Genomic DNA, 24,799 nt, shown 5'->3' on the forward strand with positions numbered 1-24,799 from the left:
CTCCACCTTGTGCCTAGCTTTGCTCGCATGCTTTGAAATGATCCCTCTCCCACCACTACCCCTACCTATCACAGGCCTGTCTTCACTTTTAAAGCCATTCACAGTATGTTCTGTTTGCAATGTTGACCTATGTTCTGCTCTGTGGGTCAAGAGCAAAAATTGGTGGCTGATATTCCTTACATCCCTCTTCCAAAGAATCATCAGATTGTAGTTAATCTTTGTCTTCTTTAAACATTCATTCCATTTTTCATTGAGCAGCGGCAAGATCTGTGTCGTGACGTTTAGTTTTGCTACCGCTCAGCTTGGACCAGTCACCACTTTACTTGCTCGCACATGGTCCAGTCAGCCAGTAAAATCACTAGATAAAACTTACTCCTCGGTGACGAAGGGGGTTTCCAAGTTATTATTAGAGTCAAAGGAACCTCGGCGAATCTAAAGCTACCAATAAAATAATTCCCAGACGGAGATATGTAACCGCTGTTTAGGAACGGCTTTCATGGCAGTGGCAGGGGAGTGAATTATTCACCGTTCCTGAATGGCTTAGGTGGGGATCTTAAGGTTAACCATGAACTAGATGGCATGTGTTGTTTCAGACAAAGAGGGATTTCGTCATCTGGTTGCGAACGTGTATCTTGCCGATAGTGGCTGGGGGAGTTGCGATTCACGCCGTCTTATATCCCAGCGATACTTTCGGCATTCCTTCAGTTCGAGAAGCGCTTTCAAGAGCCATATTTGGCCTGTTTCTGACCAAGATTGATGACCTGGAAGGTGATATGTTTGTTCTTCAGTTTAATGTCTGTTCATTAAAATTGATGGTTAATAAAAGGACGGGAGAAAATAGGCAGAAAGAGAGAGAAATAGTGAAAGAAACCGGGAAACTGAAGAAACTTGGGAAATTTAATGCAAAGGCAATCCGCCTCTCCCCTTGAAAACACATATTCATAAAATAATGACATGACAAACTAAGGAATAGCCAGATTCAGTAAATTTGCACGTAAAAAGTTGCTTGGTAAGTTGATTACAAAATTTTGAATTAGCCTAAAAAAACATTAACTTTTACAATAATGCCTCTTTGAAATTGAAAGTATCCGTGATTACACATTCTGTACCTTGACCCACTGGTGCAGACTCTGACAGGGGTCTGATTCCCTGTCCTGTGCAAGCGACTATCGCACTTAAAGGGGAGAAAACGAAAGTAGATGCAACTAGTAAGTTTCTTCCCCCCTCGCCCCCCCCCCACCCCCCCCACCCCCCGCCCCCCCGCCCCCACCAGTATATTACCTCCTCTCTGCGTACCTATAGAGCGCCCTCTTCATCCAGCAGCCATCTTCAATCCCTGGCCTGTGCACCCAAGTGACTAAGTCTTTTTTGCATTTTCTTACTGTCTATCGTTTCTCTGACGCTCTTGCTTTGTATATCGTCATGTTTTCGAACAAGACACAGGATAATCTCGCTACTTTGGGCGAACAGGTAAAGATTAAGTCAAGATCGCCATTGCTCCTGAGGACACACAGGCCTGGCTCTTTCGGCCACTGCAAACACCACTGTTCCTCCTCTTTCACCTCCCCCCCATACACACCCTCCGCCACTAACCACACCGCCTCCAACGTCATTTCCGACCGTCACTCGTCAAAACCAGGTTGGTGCAGTATCTTTCGATCCTTCCTCGGTCAAATATTCCCAGGTCGCGTCAGATCGAACTAACCATATTAACCATTCTCGACTATGCCAGTTAGCAGGGCCCGACCCGTCTTGTTCTGTCTCTATTCTATTACACAATATACACACGGACGTAGGGTCCTCTCTGACAAAATATTCGGACCCTTCGCCAACAACTACAGCGCAAAGGGACCTAGTCCCGCTTCCGCAACCCTCTGTGGTTTCTGAAGTGGTCCCTTGGACCGCATGAGGCCCCACGAGGGGATGGGTGCAGTATATAAAATGCACGTCTCCCCTTGCCAGTCATTACGGCGCATAGGGACGCAACACAGCTCCTGCAATACCCTGCGGTTACCTTCCTCAGACCGGCATGGCCCTCTGCTACTGCCACAAGTGCTATCCCGGCTCCCCAACGCTCCTTTGGGGATGGGCCTCTCTCTTCTGCTTCAGCACCTGCTGATCTCATGCACACTGTCCGTCAGCAGCCCCAGGAAACCTCCAAGCTGCAAGGTCTTGCTTTGCTAAAAAGATTGTGCGCTACTTTCTTTCCTGCTACCACTCCATCCACATCTGCTCTACCCACCACCCACCTCCATCGGCCTCCTCTTTTACTGCTTTTAGTACCCACTCCAGCTTGCAGCAGGGCCACTCTTCCACAGACCGTACCACCTACACTGCCTTTTCTGCAGATGACGGTCCAACATGGGTGACTAATCCATATCAGCAGATCATTATGGACATGCCCTATACAGACATCCTGGAACTCCTCGCTTTGGTGGTACCCGTGCGAGTCCAGGATATCTCACAACAGTACACACCCATGGAATGTGTGGCTGTGGACCTTTTAGGGAGACGCTCTTCCAGACCTGAACACACCTTGGTACTCACCTCCTCCTGCATCATAAGAATTCGCTCAGATCAAGCCTTCCTCAGGATGTTACCCCCCACAGAGAGATCTCTATTTGGTGAAGGTGCCCTTCTCTCAACCATCAAGTATCAGGCTGAACTCAGTCGAGATCTTGTTCTCAGCTCTTCTACACAACATGCCACGATGCACACACACACCAGACTGTGTGTTGTCCCCCACACACCTTTTCACAAGGAGTTGCACCCACAAACAGGGCGTGAGGCCCAGCCCTTCTTGGATACATGGCATACGTACGTGTGTATGCAAAAGCAACAGCCATACATGGCGCAGCCACACCATAGGCCAGGAGCCAAACCCAAAAATGGTCACCCCCAATGAATTTTTCCTGCTCTTCACCCACCACTTGCGCCGTCATACTTGGCAGGGAGCCTCCTCAGGCACTTGCCAGCGTAGTCAACCCTACCCCTATCTGCATGCGATTGGGTCATTTGGATGATAGGGTCAGGGTTATGCCTGCCTTGGCTCTCTTTCAAGGCACCTATTACTCTCTCTCCTACCAGCTTCCCACCTCCCAGAGTCCCCAAAGCACAGTCGGCCCTGCAAGAGTTAAACCCTTTGGTCTTTCTTTGATAGTTAAACAAGCCATAGAGGAAGTCTCTGCCCTTTCCTCCACCTTCTACTGGCGGATTTTTGTTGTCCCCTAGACTTCCGGTGGGTGGCGACCAGTCCTGGAGCTGTCAGCTTTTACACCAACATATAAAAGAGAACGTTAATACTGATTCAATAAAACATCTGTAAAAATTCTGTAATACTTTATCACTGATACTGAGACTTCTTAGCGTTGGTAAACAATAAATTCTGGACTGACTTTTTTTTTTTAATAAATAAGATGGGTATTAGTGGTAAAATTTAAGTTTATGTCAACATTTGCCCCGAGATATCTGTACTCATTCACACGCTCAACTTTCACATCACGAATAAAAAGGTCTGACACAGTGGATGGATTCCTTATAAAATCAGTCAGCATTTCATTAGTTTTTTGCACATTCAGGTCTGCATAGTTTTCTTCGCACCAGGATGCAAAAGCCTTTACACGGTCAAAGTAAATAATTTATTATTGTAAAAAAAATGTGATAGATCTTGTAGTGCAGAATCATCATAATATTTTATTAAAGGGGTTTTGTCAGTGTCAGTACCGTCATTTGTGTATAAAGTGAATAAGACAGGTGATAAGTCAGTGCCTTGAGGGGAACCAGCGGAAGTATAATTTACAGATGAGAGAACTTGTTGAAATCTGTCAGACTGAGATCTATTCACAAGAAAGTTGATGATCCAGAGAACTATTTGAGGGCAAACATTGTAGGACAGGAGTTTCTTAGTCATCAGATGAGGTTGGATAGTACTTAATGCAGAAGACAAATCAACGAAAAGAATCACATCCTAACAGCACGCCATGTCCGGGGCAAGCTGAACATTCTAGCAGACTACCTCAGCAGGCATAACGCTGTCATTCAGACTGAATGGACCCTCCCACACTAAACACTCTAACCAATATGGGACCAGTGGCACAGACCACACATGGACTTCTTTGCCACTAAAGTAAACTTCTGCATATCACCGCAGTCTCGAACCCACAAGCCTAGGCCATGGACGCACTGTCAGTTAGTTGGAGCAAACTCCCCTCCCCTTCCCATCACAGGAAAAGTACTGGAAATGCAAGGCTAGAACACGCAGCTCTAATTCTCATGACGCCACACTGGCCATCTCAGCCATGGTTCCCAGACCTACTTCAGCTCATTCACACTCCACCTCTCGGTTTTCACTTAGGAAGATTGTCACTAGTTCATCCCCTATCGGGCATCCCTCACGGGAATCCGGAGGTCCTCAACCTACATGCCACGCTGCTGTGCGGCAGTCTGTCGGCACTAGGTGCCTCTCACCTTACAGCTGACCTCGTCTGTATGTCCTGCCATTAAGGGATACAAGGCCTGTACTCGACGCTCTGGAACCGATGGCTCTCACACCTAGTAGATCACAATAACCCTTCCAGCATGGATCTCGCGAACTTCCTTGCCTTTTTTTTCATCCTCTGAGGGCCTCTCTCCTTCGGCGGTCATAGGTCATCAGGCTGTAATCAGTTCGACAGTTGGATGACCCCTCTTTCCCAGACGACCCCCTTTTTGGGCAGTAATGAGCGGGGCTTCCCTTACACATGCGAACAAGCCAGATAAGATGCCTTCATGGAAACTATACCTTTTCCTACAATACCAACGCAAAGCTCCCTTCGAGCCTCTTGATAATGCCCCTCTCAAACTTCTTGCAATGAAAACACTCTTCCTCATCTCCCCAGTCTCTGGCAGGAGATGTAGTAAGGTCCGCGCCCGCAGTGGCCTCCCACTAGACATTGTTTTTGAACAGGACGGATCTGTCCCCCTCAGATTCCTCCCAGACTTTCTGGCCAAAATCCAAACCCCAGACACACATTCTCCCGTCATTTTCAGAAAGCGTCTATCCTCCATCCTTGCCCCATATGATGAGGACCGATCTCTCTGCCCAGCCAGGGTCCTGCGTGTCTACCTTAAGATGTTGCCACCTTTTCTCTCGTCCAGACGATGCTTTTTCATTAGTTGGAACCTTGACCATTCTCGTGATATTGCCAAGACGTTGATTGATAGTGAAGTTAGAGGTGCTTACGCACAAACATGGTTGAAACCGGATTCCTCTTTGACCAGAGCTCATGGAATCAGATCCTAGTACTCTTCACTAACCTTTAAATACTCCAGGCCGCTCCAGGATATTATGGATGCTGCCTACTGGAACACCTTCATCAATTTCTACCTGAGGTATGTCTCAAACCTTCGGAACGACGGCTCAAGGGGACGCCAGCAACCAATCTCCGCATTTAGAAAATAGGTGAGCCAACTGTCCTTATCATGCCAGTCAGCACCAGTGGGTCACGGTCTAGAATGTGTAATTAGAAGGAAATTGTTTTTCCTAAAATTACGTTTAATCTGATATATACCGAGGCCCACGATAGACACTCTCCCATCCTCCCCACTACTCTTTTCTGTATGCTTTGCTGCTCAGTGCTAAATGCCGTCAGAAGAGGGCGCTCAATAGGCAAGCACAGGGAAGGTAATATACTGGGGGTGGGGGGAGGGGGGAGGAGGATGACTAACTGCATATACTTTCATTTTCTTCCCTTTAGCGAGGTAGTAGTTTTCACAGGACACACCCCCCTGCCAGAGTCTGCACCAGATAGTCACAGTAAGTATGTTAGGTTAAACGTAATCCTAGGGGGAGAAATACTGTAAATAAACATGACAAAAATGTCTTGTAATACACTTGTCATTGTTCAGAAAAATGTTTTTTTTTTGACTGTCCACTGTTCTAATAGTTGAGCATATACTGGTTATTTGATAAATAAATAAACTTCAGTTTCAAGGTCTTCACAGAACATACATTTTTTTATGTGTGTAAAAAAAGGTATTAATTATTTAGATCATTTACACCAAGACAAAACTTGACCAAAACCACTCAGAATTGAGCTTTTGTGATATCTCAAAGGTATTTTCTGGCCGCAATAAAGATTTGAATTTATTATATTCTTTTAAATGTTCTCTATGTTCCAGGTTTTCGTTCCAGTCGTTTTCTGGCTGTAATGAATATTTGAATTTATAGTATTCTTTAAAATGGTCTCGATGTTAGAGGTTTTCGTTACAGTCGTGTTTGTATTGACTGAGGAATTCCGAGAGAGTGTGTGTATGTGTGTTGATATATGTGCATATGTGTGTGTGTGTGTGTGTGTGTGTGTGCGTGTATACAAGTGCATGCATGCTCACTGTTGGTTGTATATCTTCTTGCTGGATCATTAACATCAGAGAACGAAAATCTTTACATCAACAGATTTTAGATTTGACTAATCTTGATGGGCTGAGAGGCACTAGCATGCTGCCACTAGTTTGTTAATTGTAAAAGTTTCCAGGCTGCTAGAAATTGAATTGCTGACATTGTTGACAATGCACTGTCGATCATTTACTTGTCGAAAATACTAACATGCACCACAGCCAAACAGTTGTTCAGTGTTACAAATAACCTACCCAGAAGACTGAAAAACACTCTTCTCCTTACAGTATTTTCTGTGCATGAAGTCCCTCAGAAATGTTCAGACTTCTTCACTGGTGAAATATCATGAATTCATGTGGTGCTGGACTCTGTTGTGCCTCCTTCTTCAGCTGCTAAAGAACGCGAGAACAGTAGTCTTGCTTTGCACTGTTTCCAGCTGATCACAAAAGGATGTTTTTGAAGAAAATGTGTCAGCGCTTGTCCGAAATCCGTGAGGGTCAGGGTTTGAATTCCACTTTCACCCTTTCTCCGCAGTTTGAGTGGAAAATCAAACTGAGCGTCTCGTCATTCGGATGAGATGGTAAACCGAGGTCCTGCGTGCAGCATTCATCTGGCGCACTGAAAAGAACCCATGGCAATGAAAGTGTTGTCCTCTGGCAAAATTCTGTAGCAGAAATTCACTCTGATAGGTACACAAATTTATATGCATGCTCTCAAGGCCTGACAAAGCGCGTCGGGTTATGCTGCTGGTCAGGCATCTGCCTTGCAGATGTGGTGTAGCATATATGGATTTGTCCAAACGCACGCAGTGAAGCCTTGAAAAACTGAAACTGAATGCATTGATGTTCTGCTCCCATATTACCCCTGTTATCAATTCTTCCTTATTGTCTGGTTGTCTTCCTGAAAGTTATTCAAATATGCTGTCGTACGTCCACTTATCACGAAACCATCTCTGAATCATAATTGTCTGAAAAATCATAGACCTATCTAGGTTTTTAAATTTTCATCCAAATTGCTAGAAAAAGTATATATAGATTTTTTTTTATTGTCTCAGCTCCTATCAAGAACAAAATTGTTTACTTAATTCTCATTAGTCAGGTCCAGGAAGGGTTCAGATGCCAAAGCTGTTGTCAATAAATATTTTGAAGATTTGAATGCATTTATACAACGGTGACAGGAACACATCAGGACAAACGTTATTGTGCTGTTCTGTTTGTGTGTATGTGTGTGTTTTGTATGTGTGCAGGTTTTCACTGTTCAAGTTACTATGACGATGATCAGGTCACATATTGCAGTGGTAAGTGTGTGTGTGTGTCAGTATGTGTGAGTGCGTGCGTGTAGGTGTGTGTATAGATGAGTGAATGGGGGCATATATATATTTTTGTGTCTGCTTATCTGGGGATGTATGTGCATGTGGGTGCAAGCACTTACATGTGTGCATGGAGTACTTGTTCATTTGTGTATATACATTGATGTGTGTGTGTATGTGTGGTATATCACAGTATGCATATGTGTGTGTTTGTGGAATGTGTGTGTGTGTTTTGTTTTGTTTTCTTCATTTTTTGCAATACATATAAAATCTATGTGGCTGATGAGATTGAAGTAAAAACATTTTGGGGTCTCTTTTCAGGTATAAAGTACGAAAATGGTAAGTTAATCTGAGTGAATCTTTGCATATGTCTGTGTGTGGTTGTGGTTCTGGAGGTCGAGAGAGTAGTTATAATTTTCAGTTTAAATACATTGTGTTTGATATAAAACAATTATCATGCAGCATCGAAATATTATAGTGGACTTTACAGAACACAAAAAAATGCAACACTGAAATATAATGATATTCTTAGAGAGGAAAGGTAGAGAAAAAAAAAGAAAAAAGAAAGAAAAGATAAGAAAAAAGCAACAACAACAAAAAAAGAAAAGAAAAAAAAAGAAAAGAAAAACACACACACAAGAAACCCAACCACAGCAACACGGCTACAACAGCAGTTACCGCAAAGTTAATCATGGGGAGAAAGAAGATATACGAACAGTCAGTGCAGTGAAATATCAATTTGCAGAGATGAAGAAGAGATGATGCAAAGTTGACTCTACATTCAGTTCTGTGTCCAGTTCATCTCATTGCTAAAGCATGAACCCTGGTAAATATATACGAATAGTGACATACAGATGTAAAAACGAAGTGCCTTTTATTTAATGAATACTGTAGATAACCTCACCCCCACTTCCCACCCAACAATTCCAACCCATATGTCCCCTCCCCCTCACACACACATGCACACACCCGCTCCCCATGGTTTCATTGTTGCTTCTAAATCACTAGGAAACACATTTGAGCCATAAAAGGATTTGCCTGTCTTGCAAGGTTTACACATCGGTTTGTGGACTGATAAACAATGACGGTAGTATGTTGGCAGAAACAATCGAACGATACCTAAACAACTGTCCGCATAAGAGCCTGTTGAATTACGTGGTCTTGGTACCGTACCTTCTGAGTGCCAAGCTCGTCTTCACCGGTCTGCTGTATGGCATATTTGCGTAAGTGTTACATTTATAATTTACTTTGAATTGTCTGCATGTTATCTGAAGGAGTGTTTATATATATATATATATATATATATATATATATATATATATATATATAAATTTCATTTCTGAGGGTAATAGAATAAGTAACAATGCTTTTTTTCATCCAGCCCCCAGAAGGAGTAAATTGGGGGAAAATGTAAACAAATGAATTGCAAATAGCATCACATAACATCAAACGAGAAAAGAAGAAAAAAAATCAAAGCATCACATGCATTACAAATCATGGAAAGAACAACATGGAAATGATACAAACGTAAACGCAAAAATACTTTTAGAATAACGTATATGCGCGGAGAAAATGTAGATAAAAGAAAGAGAGACAAAGAGACACAGAGAGACAGACAGACATACAGACAAGCAGAGACACAGAGGGAGGGAGGGAGAAAGACGAGTTTCTTAATTCATAGACAGAAATAGCAAACTTTTCCATCAGATACTTAATTTCTGTATAGAATTAGCGAAGTTTTCCATCAGATAGTCATGACACCCTTTTTTGAAAACATTGAGAGTTGTATGAACATTGAAACTAGATAAAATGTTGTTCCAGAGACATCCACCAGGTAAGTGAGACTAGATTTAAATAAATCAGGTCTAGGCAGCGGTACCATGATCTCAGCGGATAGTGCTTGTAACGAATCGTTGTTTTAGACATGGAGGAGCAAACCCAGACATTATTTTAAATATGATCCTTCCGCAGGAAGATACAGATATAGATAGATAGACTGATATATGTATTTAAAAAAAAAATATATATATATATATTTGTGTGTATGTGTGTGTGTGTGTGTGTGTGTGTGTGTGTGTGTGGATTGTAAACATCATTCTCCCTCAAGTATCTGTAGATTTGTTCAGGTTCTTCTTCTAAAATAAGAGAAATTATATACAGTTTCCAGAAGTTTCAGTTGTCATTGAATTGGACTTTGATAACTATTCACAATGAAATGAGTCTGTTGTCACCATTTGAAATTAAGCATCAGAGAAAGCAATTTTCTTTGCATCTAAGTCTCTGAAGCCTGTGTGTGTGTGTGTGTGTGTCTGTCTGTCTGTCTGTCTGTCTGTGTCTGTCTGTCTGTCTGTCTGTGTCTGTGTGTGTCTGTGTCTGTGTCTGTGTGGATGTAACAAGATACACTATACAACTTTAATTGTCCATAGAACATTGAAAAGTGTCTTTCAGCTGCACGAAAAACATAAAACATTCACGCACATTCAATGATAAATATCCATGATAATACAAAATTGAACTAATTTCTTTCTCTTTCTTATTCCTCTGCCAGTGCCCAACAAATTAGCCACCCGGCCCCCCGCCACCACCACCTCCCACGTGGTGCCAGCACAGCACGCTCATCCAACCCAACCCACTCATAGTGCAAACGCATCCAGGAAAAAAGAACATGCAGAAAAAAGTTAATGAATTGATAGAATAAAATGATAAACTAATCTATAATGAATTCAACCAGAAATAAATAAATGAAATAAAATAAAATAAAAACAAAATTGGTACTTTCATTCATAAATCAAATCATCATAAGCTTAGAATATATAAATATCAACATCACAGCTAGTTATGGTCACAAAGCACCTTTACAGCTTAAAAAAACAACAATAGAATAATGAAAGACTTGCTTTCTGCTATATTTATTAGACACGCCTGCTTCATCCAAACATTTCAAGCCCATTTCCACACAAAAAGTACACACTCTATAAATCACACACACACACACACACACACAACACACACACAAAACAACAAAAAAACAAAAACAAAAAAAAACAACACACACACACACACACACACGCATGCACACGCTCCCACACGCCCCCCCCCCCCCCCCCCCCCCCCCCCCCCTTCCCACATACATGCACATGCTCCCATGCACGCGCATACGCACACACACACGCACACACACAACAGCACACCAAATAAAAGTCAATATCGTGATGCATGAAAAGATTTTACCCCTTTACCCCACACATCCACTTTTGCCGTCCGACACCCGGCTGCCCGCTTACACCATTTCTGTTCCGTCACTGACTGATTTCCTGGTTGAACAGTCTGAGAGTCTGATGACACTTGGAAGAAAGGATTTGACGAGTATGTCAGTCTTTGTCCTGACGCTCAGTTGTCTTCCTGATGTGTCCCTTACAGACTTGTGGGCCCTCAGTTCGGAGTGCAGGGGATGCGATGGGTCAGTAAGGGTGGCACGCAAATGTTTTACCACTTTCTTTTCATAAAGTGCCCCGAGACCAGTCACGTCAGACCCGATCGCATCCCTCGCTATGCGGGTGAGTTTGGTCAGCCTGCCAGCATCCACCTCTCTCAGGCTGTTGAAAAAAACAACAACAGCGTAACTATGAAAAGTTGTAACACTCTGCACTGTGCTACCATAAAACATCCGCAAGATGGCGGAGTTGACTCTGAACGATTGCAGTTTCTTTAAAAAGTGAAAACGTTGCTGGTCGCTCTTCACCAGTGCAGTGGTGTTGTCTGCCCAGTTTAGTTTGTTGTCCAGGATGGTGCCAAGATATTTGTATTATTCAGCGATTTCAACCACTTTACCCATAACAGAAATGGGGATGAATGGTGTCTGTTTCTTCCTGAAGTCGATTATGAGCTCCTTGGTTCTGCTATTGAGGCACAAATAGTTATCACAACGGCGGACAATGTAAAGCCCACGATATCTCGCAATCCGACGATTTCTGTCACTTTGAGAGAAATCGTGGGGGGCGCCCCCACGACTTCTCTCACTTCGGGAGAAATCGTGGGATTGCGAGAAATTGTGGTCGTTCCCCTCCCATGTTTCTCTCGTACGCACGCACACACACACACACACACACACACACACACACACACGCACACAGACACACACACACACACACACACACACACACACACGCACACACACACCCACACACACACACACACACACACACATGTGCGCGTGTGCCCGACCGGTCAAACATATGAACACACACAAATATACATTCATACACATGCATGTATATATGTACACGCATTCCCTTCGCAAAGAAGTGGGCCTGCCACAACCTAACGTATTGCTAAGGGAAGATGTGAGTTTTGAGACCAGATTTGAAAAGAGGCTGGGGAGTCAGAATGACGGAGTTTAGCAGGGAGCTTGCTCCACGTCTTTGGCGATTGAAAACAAGATGATCTGTGTCCGTATGTCTTACTTCTGACGGAAGGTACCCCGAGACGTCGAAGAACGGAACTGGCGAGACGGAGTATAGATATGGAGGAGTTCAGAAAGATACTTTGGGCCAGATCCGTTGACTGCAGAAAATGTCAGAGTGGATAGCTTATACTCTATTCTATCAGAAACAGGCAAGAAGGAGAGGAGAAGCATGGTCAAATCTAGAAGCTCTGTTAAATGAGTATGGCAGCGTTGTCCTGAATTTGTTGAAGTCTAACAGATATTTGGGAAGGCCGGCCAAAACAGAATTGTAGTAATCCAATCTTGGGAGAACAAAATCACATACAAGCGTTTTGGTGGCATCAGTTGAGAGATAGTGGTGGATATAACTGATTCTACGCAGTTTCAGATAGGCATCTCAACAGATATTCGAAATGTGCTGTTGGAAGGAAAGAGACTGGTCAGTGGGTCAGCTTTGAATGAATCTAAATCAATTGAAGTCAGTGTGCGCACCTCCCTGTACACACGGTATCCAAAATATACCGTCACTGGGTCCGGTTGGTTAATCTTTTAAAAACATCACAGGTTTCACTCCAACGAAAATCACCACAACTCAGGAACCATCACACATGTCCAGCTGAAAAGAGCCACGCACCACGACACGCCGAGAAAAAATGAAAAGGAAAAATCTCTGCCACATCACTTGAATATAAAGTGACACAGTCCGATCCAGAATTTGCTCCACACGGTGAAACCTCAATTTAAAGCATTTTCCTGTCGACCATCACTCATCTCTTCAGTCATCTCCATTCATTTCCTCCCAGCTCCAGTTGATCGCATCAAAACATTTTCGTCAACACATTACACTCTTCTTCTACCTCCAGCCAATCACATCTTCACCACACTTCAACACTCCGTCCGAATGTTTACATTCACAACCAGCATGCCATTACCACAGCCGTTGTACAGCAAAAGGCCATGTTCTGTCATCCCCGGATATCAAATCACGTTTTAAAACAAACAAACAAACAAACAAACAAAAAACAAACAATTTTCCATTCAAAATCCAGCTTTCATTAAATAAACAACATGGCGTCTTTCTTGGACCCAAAACAACAAAACCATTGCTAATCATAACATATGTTTGCTGCCAAAATATTAATGTGTCATCTGTGACAAGCATGATTAGCTATACCCAAAGTGGTGCTAAAAAGCCTGTGCAAAAAAATGACACTTAAAGTGAAAAAAAAGTCAGACTTTTGTGTGTGTGTGAACCTGGGAAACAGACATATACAGAGGACCAACACGATACCAATAACCTTCATGTTGCCTCAGCCAATCATCAGACTTGTGTAAAGGTTTAACTATTCAGTTACTTCATGTTATTTTGCTGGTTCTTATGCAATTTTCCAGCACAGTTGATTCATACAAGCCCATCGTGTTAAAGCAATTGGCATATGAAAACACTACCTTGAAGAGACAAAATTAGACCATGAGTTTGTGTACAAGTTTTATATTGTTGTGGCTGTATTTTCAAATGTGACCATGTACATAAACAAATGTGAAATATTGCACACGCACAAAAAAATCAACCGTGATTTAGAGACGGCAGATCTACCGAAGATAATGACCACTTTCATTGTTGCAATTGTTGGAATATATTTTTGTTCATTTTTTGGTAACCAGGGGGACCACATCCAAGGTGTATAATGAATCAATGGAGATCTGGCGATACCAGCGTTATGTGATGGTTGTGGACTTTGAGGAGCGTCTTGTGTTTCCCCCACCCTTCACCATTCTCTGCTACATCTTCTTCATCCTCAAGTGGATTGGCCAGCTCATTTACAGGATTGTGATCAGGTTGTCCTCGTGCACCAACAGTGAACTGAGAGTACGTCTGTTTTATTGAACAGTTGGATGATTGACAAGTAAATTATACTATCTGACTGGTTAGTTTGGTGATTTCAGCTTTACAACAGTATATTGAGAACAATTTTCTCGGATATTATTTCTCAGAATCTCTGATAATTAGTTACACGACAAGCAATAGGACAACGTTTGATTTCTAAGACCAAACAAGAGACAAAATAGTGGTAAGTGTCACCTTCTTTTCATTTTATATCCTGAACAATGACCTTTTTTTTTTTACATTGGATAATTCAGTTTTTGAAAGCCTGATCTTAAAGTGAATTGAGGACACAGAACTGATTTCAAGTTACCTCAGTTGTGTTTTTTTTCTGTTTGGTTACCAGGTCACAGTGTGAGCACATAATTCTATCTTATTCCAAACAGGATCATGCTTTGAAGGTTCCGAAATTCCAGCAAACAGCGGATAGCACCTTCTGGAAAGAATGCATTAACCAGTATACAGATGGAGAACAGGCTGAGAAAGTGGAAGAGGAGAGAGCCAAGACACAGACTGAATCGTGAGTCAGCTGGTGGGACAGAAAGAGATAATTAAAAGGGACAGTTTGAAGGGAGAAGGGAAAACCAGAAGGGTTAAAGCGCAAAGGGTCTGTGGAGCGCAGGACTGAAAATAGTGTTCATGCGGATTTTTTAAAAAGTCTTAACTGACTGTCACTTTGGTTCGCACAGACAGCCCATTTGACGGGAACATGTTACACCTCTCTCACAGTATCTTCACTGGATACCTGTCCAATACAGAATCAGCTGCAAACTTGCATCTGTCTGTTTTTCATCTATTTTTGGTAACGCCCTGAGATGTCTTACAGATATCATCTACATATACATCCTATCTATTCTGATACTTGTCGGCTTCGCATCCCTTCTGTCAAAACATTGTTGTTGTTACTATCATTTTTTGTTATTACACATTGACACAGATGATAACTGTCATCTCATCATTTTAGTTGAAATAGAAACTTCTTCTGTCATGGAATGGGAATCTATCTGAATATTATTGTGTCAGATCCATATCTAATGGTTTGATTCTTGTTCGCTTTCATGCATGCAAAGTGTACAGACACCGGCTGTTCTTCCTTCAGCAATTTAATCAATACCATAAGTTCCATTCTATCACGACCAATCGACATTGGTTATTTTAGCAATGCCTTCTTGCCAGAACACATAACAACGTAAGATATGACATCCCTCCTTTCTTAGGTAAATAAGACGTTAGGATCATAGGTTACTGTGAAAGGCACAATGAATTTTCAAACGATCTGCACAGATTTATACAGACATGTTCGGAACGTTCCGTTTTATCTTAAAGATACCTGGACTGCTGTTTTCCTGCTTTGCGATGTTTTCCCCTTATTGCTGATTATGATGACTTCTGCATCTACTGTTCTCTCTCCCACCCGGACTTCTGTGTGAGAAACGCGGATTGTGTAATGTCAGGATATGTCAGAGGTGTGAAGATACAGTTTCTTTGTGTACCGTTTAACAGTACTTCTCGCATTGTCCCTCAAGCTGTTCCACAGCTTCTCGTCAAGAATGCCTATCTCACTGCCTGAATCGATGATGACATCAGTATATACAGCACCAGTTTTTACACTGATTGCATTGTCTTGTCTTTGTTTATTGTAGATTTGATAATGAATACGCAAACCTCATCTTCAGAGCTGTTGTCCTTCTGCTTCAAGATGGATACTTTTTCTTTGTCTTCTGCCGTGCTGGTGAATTTGTCTTGCTGTTATTCTTTTCCCAACACCTGCTTTTCTGTCTTGGTTCTTCTTTTCTTTCTTCTTGCATCTTCTTCAGTCATCTTGGCAAAGTAATTGGCTCCTCCACAATTTCTGCAGGTTTTCCCTGTAGCTAGGTATGTTGGAGAACGGCCATTATGATTCATGGAACTGCATCGGTAGCACTCTCCCTTCAGGTTCTCCCTCTTAGGTCTGTGCCCGTCGGTCTTCCAGGCAATATGTTTTTCAATGGATGTATCGTACATTTCTCTTTGATTTTCAACAATTTTATAAGTGTCAGTGTATCTTCTTCCTCCATTGCCGCAAACGATGAAACATAGCATTTCTTGACCACTTGGTCACTTGCTTGTCTGACAGTGTGAAAAAAGTCACGTCCTACTGCTTCTTTACAGTCTGGTGATATATTGTGCTATAGTTTCATCAGCTGTCTTCAACGACTTCCGAAAACAGTAGCGTAGGAAAGTGATGTTGGGTCTTGCAACGTAGTTCCTGTTGAGTACAGTGATGGCTTTTGCGTGTTTTTGTTTGTTTGTTTATTTGTTTGTTTGTTTGTTTGTTTTGTTTGTTTTTTGGTGTGTTGTTTTTCATTTTTGCATTCTGGTACAGTTTTGAAAGTGCCTGTTACCTGTATTCTGGCTACATAAAGCTTTATGCACGTCTTTGATGCTTGTTGTTGTCGTCTTCTTTAGAAATAAACCATCTAACGCTTTCGGCATATACTTTGATTACGCTTTCGGCATATACTTTGTTTTCTTCTTGCCAAGCAGACCTCTTCAAACTAACTTGATGTTCATCTCTGTCGTCTCAAAACCCGTGGGTCTTCTGGATAGCTCCATTATTCTCGTAACCATTCTGTTCTGTCTGTTCTCTACGTAATGGTACGATTCTTGTTCGCATTCATTCTTGCAGAGCCATTTGATCAATCCCATAAGTTCCTTTCAGTCTCAACCAATCCGCATCATTATTCTAACAATGTCATATTACCAGAACACACAACAACATAGGACATGACAAATATATTATAGGAAAATGTCTATTTTTTTTAAAATACATGTCATTATGGATCACAGGGATAATTTGAGACAACATATTGAAAGGAGGTGAAGGAGGCCGCTAAATTTTATTCAGAGAATGATTTATGCAAAGGCATAATCACTCAGTGCATAATGTCAACAACCATCTAAATCAACAGATCAACTTGCCTTTCTTCATTATTTGAAAATCTTATTTTGAATATTATTATCATCATCATTGTTATTAGTACTATTAGTATCTATTTGCTTATTTATGTATTGTGATCCTTTTTTTAGTATTAATGTTTGACACAAACCCAGCACAGGCTGTTAAGGCCTGATCAGCGCTTTGGGGTTTGTGCAAAGATCGGGTATCTGCTTTTTTTCTGTTGTTGTTGTTGTTTAAGGCAAGATGTGATGTATATTTTGACACCTCCATGAAACTGAAACCTTAACTGAAACAAGGAAAGCGGAAAATGTTTTGTTTTTATCTTGGACCCGTTAAACTTTAACTGACACTACGCATGTGCTTCTGCAGTGTTTTCAGTTTCAGAAATTATCGGGGAGAGGCAGAGTTTGACAATCACTATAGAGAAACATTCACAGTCTTTGAAAAAGAATTTGCATTTTCGCAGATACTGATGAAGATTTTTTTAAGCATTCTTGCCGAAGATATGGTACTAAGAACGGTTCAGACAGGTTTGGATCTTACTGTCAGTGAACTGAGTAATGTGCACACCTCAGGTCAACCTGACTTCCGTCACAGAAAAGACGACATCATGATTGAAATGTTCAGAGTGGCAGAAGACACCTGATCCGTTGATTTTTTGTTTTTTTGTTGTTGTTGTTGAAAGAACTGGACTTTTGGGAGTGAGTATCTTATATATTATACCAGAAAATGGGTTTGGAAATTTAATTTATTATGATTTAGCTAAGCTTGAAAGTTGTGATGAAGACAGGGACTCCTTAAAATTTGACAGGTTTCTTTTATGATCGTAAAACAACCAAATACTGATCGATATGGACTACTTAAGATCTAATTTTACTGTTTCCAGAACATAAATTTCAGTTTTTCAAACATTCGTTTCTGTTTGCGAGTTAAAATATTATATGGGTGAATATACATAAAATCTGATAACCCGCCCACCCTAATCTCCATCCCCCACACTCCTTGGCCCCCATCCCTGGCATTATCGGGTTTGTTGATGTTGTTCAGCAGGAATCACATGTGAATCAGGAAGGCTTTGTTTCTTGGGTGGTTTTTTTTTTTTTTTAATTCCCCAGTCTGGTCCAGTTGCTGGAGGAAATGAAGCAGCATCGTCGGTTGACGCAATATCTGAACGACACTGTCATTCAGGTGGAAACCAGCATGACCAACAGCCATGTTCTGCTTGAGGATATCAAACACATGATCCATCAACTTGGTAAGAAACACAGTGCTTATGGCGTGTTCAACTGCCCGCCAGTTTTGTTTTTGTTTTTTTCTAGAAAAGAAAAATTGAAAACAATTGGGTGGTTATGTACGTCACTGGGATACAGATGTGTTTTCTGAACATGACTTTCAAAGCTGATTAAGAAGAGTTAACTTAGAGTGGAGTAAAATTGAAGTGGATATATGGGGTTTCCTTCTCATGCCTTATTCTAGAAAGGTAGGTGAGAGCCACTTTCTGTTGCCCACGCAAAAGCCTAAGGTTACATAGACGGTGTGGAGAAGGGGCTGTCGGGGAGTGGATTATGAATTTCAGTGGCACTATGCTGCAGATCCAGCCACACAAAAGCTGTATCAAGAGCGCAAGAAGTATGTTCACACTGCATCCCGTCAGTCGCCTTACAAGGGCACCTTATTTCGCAGGTTCCCTGTCTTCGACAAGTTTGTCCCTTGGGAGGTATATATGTCTTTTGTTTATCTATTTATTATGTTTATGGTGTGTGTGTGTGTGTGTGTGTGTGTGTGTGTGTGTGTGTGTGTGTGTGTGTGTGTGTGTAACAAAGACTAAAACAAATTAAAGAAAAAAGAAAATTTTGACAAGGACGTATCCTGTACAGAAAAAGTGAGTGAATGTTCTGGTGTATATGCCTTGAGATATAGTATCCTACAGGGATCCGTTTCGGGACCAGTTCTTTTCATGCTGCAAGCGGCTCCTGTGTCAGATGTCATCAGTTATCATTTGATGTCGCATGAGAGCTTTGCTGAAGACGGTCGACCTCCATAAATGAATGCACTCTCACTCAGTCTGCAACTAAATGATAATATTTCAAATATTTGAAAAGTTGCCAATCTGGAATTGCATAGGGTAATTTTTTTTTATCCAACATTATCTCTCTGCTGATGCTATGAAAACACTTGTATGCACTTTTTGTTCTCTCAAGAATGGATTACTGTAGGTCTCTTTTGGTCGGCCTTCCCAAATATCTGTTAGACTTTAACAAATCGAGAATAATGCCAGGTTCATTTGCAGCGCTTCTAAATCAGACCACGTTTCTCCTCTCCTACACACTCTCGACTGGTTGCCTGTTTCTGATCGAAGAAACTACAAGCCACCCACTATGACTTTTTCTGCAGTCACTGGGTTTGGATCAAAATATCTTTCTAAAGTAATCAAGATCTATACTCCGTCTCGCCAATTTTACTGTTCTCCTGATACTCAAATCGGAAGTAAGACCTACGGATTTTTTTCAAGCCCCAAAGACGTTGAACAGACTCCCTGACAACCTCCTACATTCTGACCTTGTATGTATGATATGTATGTATACATTGTGTGCTATGTCTGTTTATTGTCTGCTAGGTATCTTTTTGGTGTGTATATCTAACGTTGATGTAGTGTGTAATGGATAAAATTAAGTTTTGTACAGCACCCAGAACAGTTTTTTCTGAATAGTGCTATATAAGTATCCATTGTCATCATCATTAAGGACATTATGTACTGTTGCACTCACAGATGTAAACACATGTAATTGTCTGCAGATCATATACTACTACTACTACTACTATTTATATAGCGCTGAATCTTGTACAGAGACAAATGTAAGCGCTTTCACACCAGTCACTCACACGCATGCATAACTCTAAAACTGAAAAAACTGAAGACAATGAAGAGGTAGGGGAGGAAGGCTATCTTGAGAAGAGGTGGGTTTTATTTAAGGCCAGACTTGAAAAAGCTGAGTGCGGAGACCTGACGAAGCAAAAGAGGAAGTTCATTCCAAATAAAAGGTCCAGAGACAGAGAAAGAACGGCGTCCAATAGGGGATTGTTTGAATCTGGGTATGCGTAAAAAGAGTGGATCCGAAGCCGATCGTAGAGAGCTAGATGGAGTGTAGAGGTGAAGGCAGCCACAGAGATAGGAAGGGGCAGATTTGTGAATACATTTATAACATAGAGTGCTGATCTTATACTTTATTCTGTGTGAGACAGGGAGCCAATGGCGTGATGTGCTCAGATCTTTTCTTTCTGTGGACGTTACGGGCAGCAGAGTTTTGTATGCGCTGAAGGGACTGAATGGATGAAACAGGTAAACCAGACAATAGGGAGTTCCAGTGGTCAAGGCGAGAGAGAATGAGAGAAACGACAAGTCTAGATGTTGCGTCGGTGGACAGATATTTCCAAATGGAACTGATGCGTCGCAGTTGACAGTAGCAGGACTGACATGTCTGACTGATAAATGTTTGCATGGACAGTGTGTTGTCAAGGACAACGCCGAAGTTCCTGACTGAGCTGGAAAGAGGGAGGGTGTACTGCCAAGTTTGATTTTGTCAGCTGTGATGGAAGAGAGTTTTTGTTTAGTTCCTATGATCATTGCTTCGGTTTTGTCTGCGTTCAGTTGTAACTTATTTAGAGTCATCCAGTTTTGAATGTCCAGGAAGCATTCAGATGTTTCAGCCTCACTTCATTCCCCGAGGATATCCATGCGTACAAATTAACGCAATGCACGCACAGTCGTACACACTCATACTCTCTCTGTCCTTTGGTCTCTGTCTCTGTCTCTGTCTCTGTCACACACACACACACACACACACACACACACACACACACACACACACACACACACACACTCACTCACTCACTCATTGTCACACTGTGATGCTCTGTCACATTCACTGTCACACACTCACATACACTTTCACACTCTGACTTGCACACATGCTCACTCATACGTCTTCAAACCTGTTGTCTGTTTGTTCAGGTTCCCTATGACACATATGATCCTGCTATCTACTCGGCACCAGTCACTTCATTCCCTGAGGATATCCGCATCTGTGTGGATCCAGATGTCATTGAGTGAGTGCCTCGTTTTACTGTGAGGTGGTGTTAGGGATATGCTTCTAATTGTGATTTGTTCTTCTGTGTTCATGGGCTGCGACTCTCATGTGTCTTTTCTAGCTTCCAGTAGGGCCCCACATGTATGATCGTGTTTTCACTATAGTTAAGCAAGCTGTTCTCTAATTTTTCAGATTTGCGTGTTGTGCATGTTTGTGTTTTCATAACCCAGTGAACACTGTCATCAATTATGAGTTCTTTACTTTGCAAATTTGATCTGCATTGCGCGGACAGAACCAGGGCCTTCATATTCAAAGTCCAACACTAACCATTCAGCTATTGTGCACGTCATTATGATTTATAGTTTTTGCTGTTTTCATTATTAGAAAGGTTAGGTGACCATTTACAAAACTGTATTTCTAATGTATGTGCTGTATAGTGTATGTGCATGTACATATATTCACATTGAGGCTGAATCTCTCCTGTTTGTTTCTTTCAAGTCACAAAGACTGGGAATATACACATTTCATGGTCAGCTTGTCTCTGCTGATGGACAGTATCACCTTATTTTTTAGTATATTACGATTTTGTCTCTGGGTTTTTGGATTGGTACAGCTACGAGCACACACAAGATGAAGTAGTGAAACAATTGGTTGTATAATGTATAGTGTTTTTTTTCTGGTTGTGTAATACTTACATGAGCAAAAGTGGCAGCAGAAAGCTGTAACACACTCTAGGGCCGTTCTGCTTGTCACAAATACCCATACTTCTCAGATTACGCCAAGCCACACGCATTGTCTAAAACAGCAAACAGAAAGCTTCCAGTGGCAGGGCATGGACCTGTCCACCCAAGCGTTTGAAGAAAGCGTTTGAAGAAAATATTTTCTTTGTGCTAGACTCAAGAGATGTTTACATTCTTCATATCTTTTTGTTGAACTGACTTAAGCACTGTTTTTGAAATAATAACATTGTTAATACAATAAAAATGAATTACAATGAATAGTGAAAAAATAAAACAATGGTGATAATCTTCATCGTCATATTGATGATAATAATGAATAACAGCACTATGAAGTAATGATAATGATGCAATAGTAATCATGGTAATAATCACAGTAGAATTTATGCAATATTTAAGATCAGTAAAAGAATAATCATGGTGATAATCACAGTAGTGTTCATGGAATATCTAAGACTAACTTAGGTAATAGAAACAATATTTCTTCAGAATAATGGAGGAGCAGAGCAGACGGCAAAGGCTAAGCGCTGAGGAGCTTGAAATGTTGCCTCCCATACCTGAGTTCATACCTCTGTACAACAGTATGCATAGCTGCGTCATCGATGGCGTTAGTGTGGAAATCAATCGAACCTCGTGGATAACTGTTGAAAACGAGCCTGTGAAATACAAGATGGACAGCATGAATGTTCCTGTGTGAGTAATTACTTCATGTGATTTGTGCATGTGATACTATCACTATGTCTGTGTGTGTGTGTGTGTGTGTGTGTGTGTGTGTGTACGTGGAGGGGGGGGGGGTAACTCAATGTTTGGCGGTGTGTGTGTGTGTGTGTGTGTGTGTGTGTGTACATGTTTGCTCAGTGTTTGTCTGGAGAGGGGGGTGCATGTGTATGTGTATGTGTGTGTGTCTGTGTGTTTTCGTTGAAAATCTGTTCTTTGTAAGGACATTAATGGTTTTCTCCATACAATATTTATGTCATATTGAAAAGTGTTCTTGAAAATAGTACGAAATGTTCGCTGTACAGAAAATTTTAAGACAAAATTTCAAATCGAAATGTTTGTCATGGTTACCATATGTTTTTGCATTTCCCATGGTTACATTTATATGCATCCGTCATAAACATTAAATAACTTTGATATAGATACAGATGTATTTCAAGGAATGACAGAATATACAAAGTCTGTTATATGAATGGATTTGGAGATGAATATTCCTTTTCATCTCTGATTGCTCTGATCGTCCAATATATTTTTGCCTAAAACGAAGAGGCCCAGAGGACAAGAGGAAGGCAGCTGGGTGGACATGGGCCCAGTTGAAGGGGACACCCCAGATCCAAGTTCATTTGACGAGCGCTGTTGTGGCCCTCTGCCTCTCATGGGGTCCACAAAATAAGTCGAGTCCCATGCCCAATACATACCTGCAAGAGCAGTCAGAAACATTTGATAGTCGGTGCCATTGATAACATATACTTCTGCCTGTTCAGGAACCCAATGGGCAGGACAGGAATGCGCGGTCGAGGGAAAATGTGGCGATTTGGACCAAACCACAGGATAGCAGCAGTTGTTACGAGATGGAGAAGGAAGTACTCCAAGTTGGGATTCCCCCTAGGTAACCTGTTAGTGGACGGGAAGAGAGTGCTGGAGTGTTTGGTGATCACCCATAAAGAGACAGGAGAACGCACACTGCCTGGAGTAAGTGATCTTTCCGGGTGGGGCTGGGCTTTTCCTTGTGCTAACAAGCTTTCTGCAGTCCCTTTGACATAAATGTTTTTTCTCTTTGGAGTGTTAAACAGAAAATGACAATGAATGACCTTTTTTTGTTGTTGCTTTTATGCTGAAGCTTTAGTGCTTATAGAGATTCAACCAGGCTCGAATTTGACAGTTATCACATATTGACTTTAGTAGTGTGCACACCTCTGCTTAGTATGACTTGAGTTACACTGAAGATGTCATGATGATCAAAATGTTTGGAATTGGAGAATGCGTCGAATCCGCCTTTTATGAGTTTGTCAAAAGAACTGGACTTGTCCGGATTGATTATTGTGTATATTGCGCCAGAACGTGACTACAGATAAACACACACACACACACACACACACACACACACACACACATATATATATATATATATATATATATATATATATATATATATGATACGATATATATATACTGATTATTTACCCCTGGCACGACTTACTGTATTGACAAATTAATGCTCCCATGTCACGATCATAGCAAAACCATGTGGTTCTACAGAAGCAGTCTTACTGAATGTTTCATAGAGTTCAAGGTGGTGAACTTTAGCAAGGACACATGTTTCCAGCAGCATTTGGTAGCTGTGACTGAAGAACAGGTTTTAAAAATTGTAAGGGATGCATCTTTTTTACATGTTAAAAAAAATCAGTAGGAATCATACTTAAGCCATGAAGACTTTGCCTCTCTTGTTCAACACTTATGACTGTTGTGGCTATTCCACTGTTATTTGTCTTTATTTTAAAGTGCAACCATTTATTTTTCTCATTCCTTTTCTTCTCTTCTAACGATTTTGAATTGTAACCATTATAATGATCTGTCTTAACAGGGTAATGTGTACGGCAAGACGTCAGCCTACAGTGTGTTGTGTGAAGAATTTCTCAAGGGCATCTTCATGAAAGAAGATGTGGAAGGCAGCTCCAAGCTGAACAAGGATGAGATGATCAATGTGAGGAAAGACACTTCTTCACTGTCACTGCCACTGAGTTTTTTAGTTCTCTTCTGTGAGAACTGTGTTGCCACTCAGTGTTTCCATGTCTTTCTGTAAGCGAATTGGGTGGGTGGATGGGAAGTTATTGCGGCTTAACGTTTACATAATCTATTTCAGCCTGTCTGTGTGCGTGTCATTCGTTTGCCTGTCAGCAAGGTGCATTGCCACATTCCTTATTCGACTGAGTTTTAAATTTGGCACACTCTCTTCTCACATCTATTAGATGGAGACCGTTGGATGGACGACGTCAATTTGCCGTGATGTGATATTTTGGCCATA

General features: G+C 41.5%; 1 protein-coding gene across 1 annotated transcript in view; it reads left to right on the forward strand.

Moving 5' to 3' along the window:
- The window catches only part of LOC143298614 (transient receptor potential cation channel subfamily M member-like 2), a 90,198-nt gene that overhangs the window by 60,215 nt on the left and 5,184 nt on the right, over nucleotides 1-24,799 (forward strand). The window contains exons 18-32 of the mRNA XM_076611494.1: nucleotides 594-775; nucleotides 2,024-2,169; nucleotides 7,620-7,670; nucleotides 8,004-8,021; nucleotides 8,785-8,905; nucleotides 11,103-11,239; nucleotides 12,531-12,633; nucleotides 13,792-13,996; nucleotides 14,398-14,531; nucleotides 18,068-18,207; nucleotides 18,545-18,669; nucleotides 20,965-21,059; nucleotides 22,360-22,470; nucleotides 23,259-23,466; nucleotides 24,359-24,573. Of these exons, the coding sequence (XP_076467609.1) occupies nucleotides 594-775; nucleotides 2,024-2,169; nucleotides 7,620-7,670; nucleotides 8,004-8,021; nucleotides 8,785-8,905; nucleotides 11,103-11,239; nucleotides 12,531-12,633; nucleotides 13,792-13,996; nucleotides 14,398-14,531; nucleotides 18,068-18,207; nucleotides 18,545-18,669; nucleotides 20,965-21,059; nucleotides 22,360-22,470; nucleotides 23,259-23,466; nucleotides 24,359-24,573 (1,991 nt within the window). The remainder of the gene's footprint in view (nucleotides 1-593; nucleotides 776-2,023; nucleotides 2,170-7,619; nucleotides 7,671-8,003; nucleotides 8,022-8,784; nucleotides 8,906-11,102; nucleotides 11,240-12,530; nucleotides 12,634-13,791; nucleotides 13,997-14,397; nucleotides 14,532-18,067; nucleotides 18,208-18,544; nucleotides 18,670-20,964; nucleotides 21,060-22,359; nucleotides 22,471-23,258; nucleotides 23,467-24,358; nucleotides 24,574-24,799) is intronic.

Source organism: Babylonia areolata, chromosome 24 (assembly GCF_041734735.1).
Source record: "Babylonia areolata isolate BAREFJ2019XMU chromosome 24, ASM4173473v1, whole genome shotgun sequence".
NCBI lineage: Eukaryota > Metazoa > Mollusca > Gastropoda > Neogastropoda > Buccinidae > Babylonia > Babylonia areolata.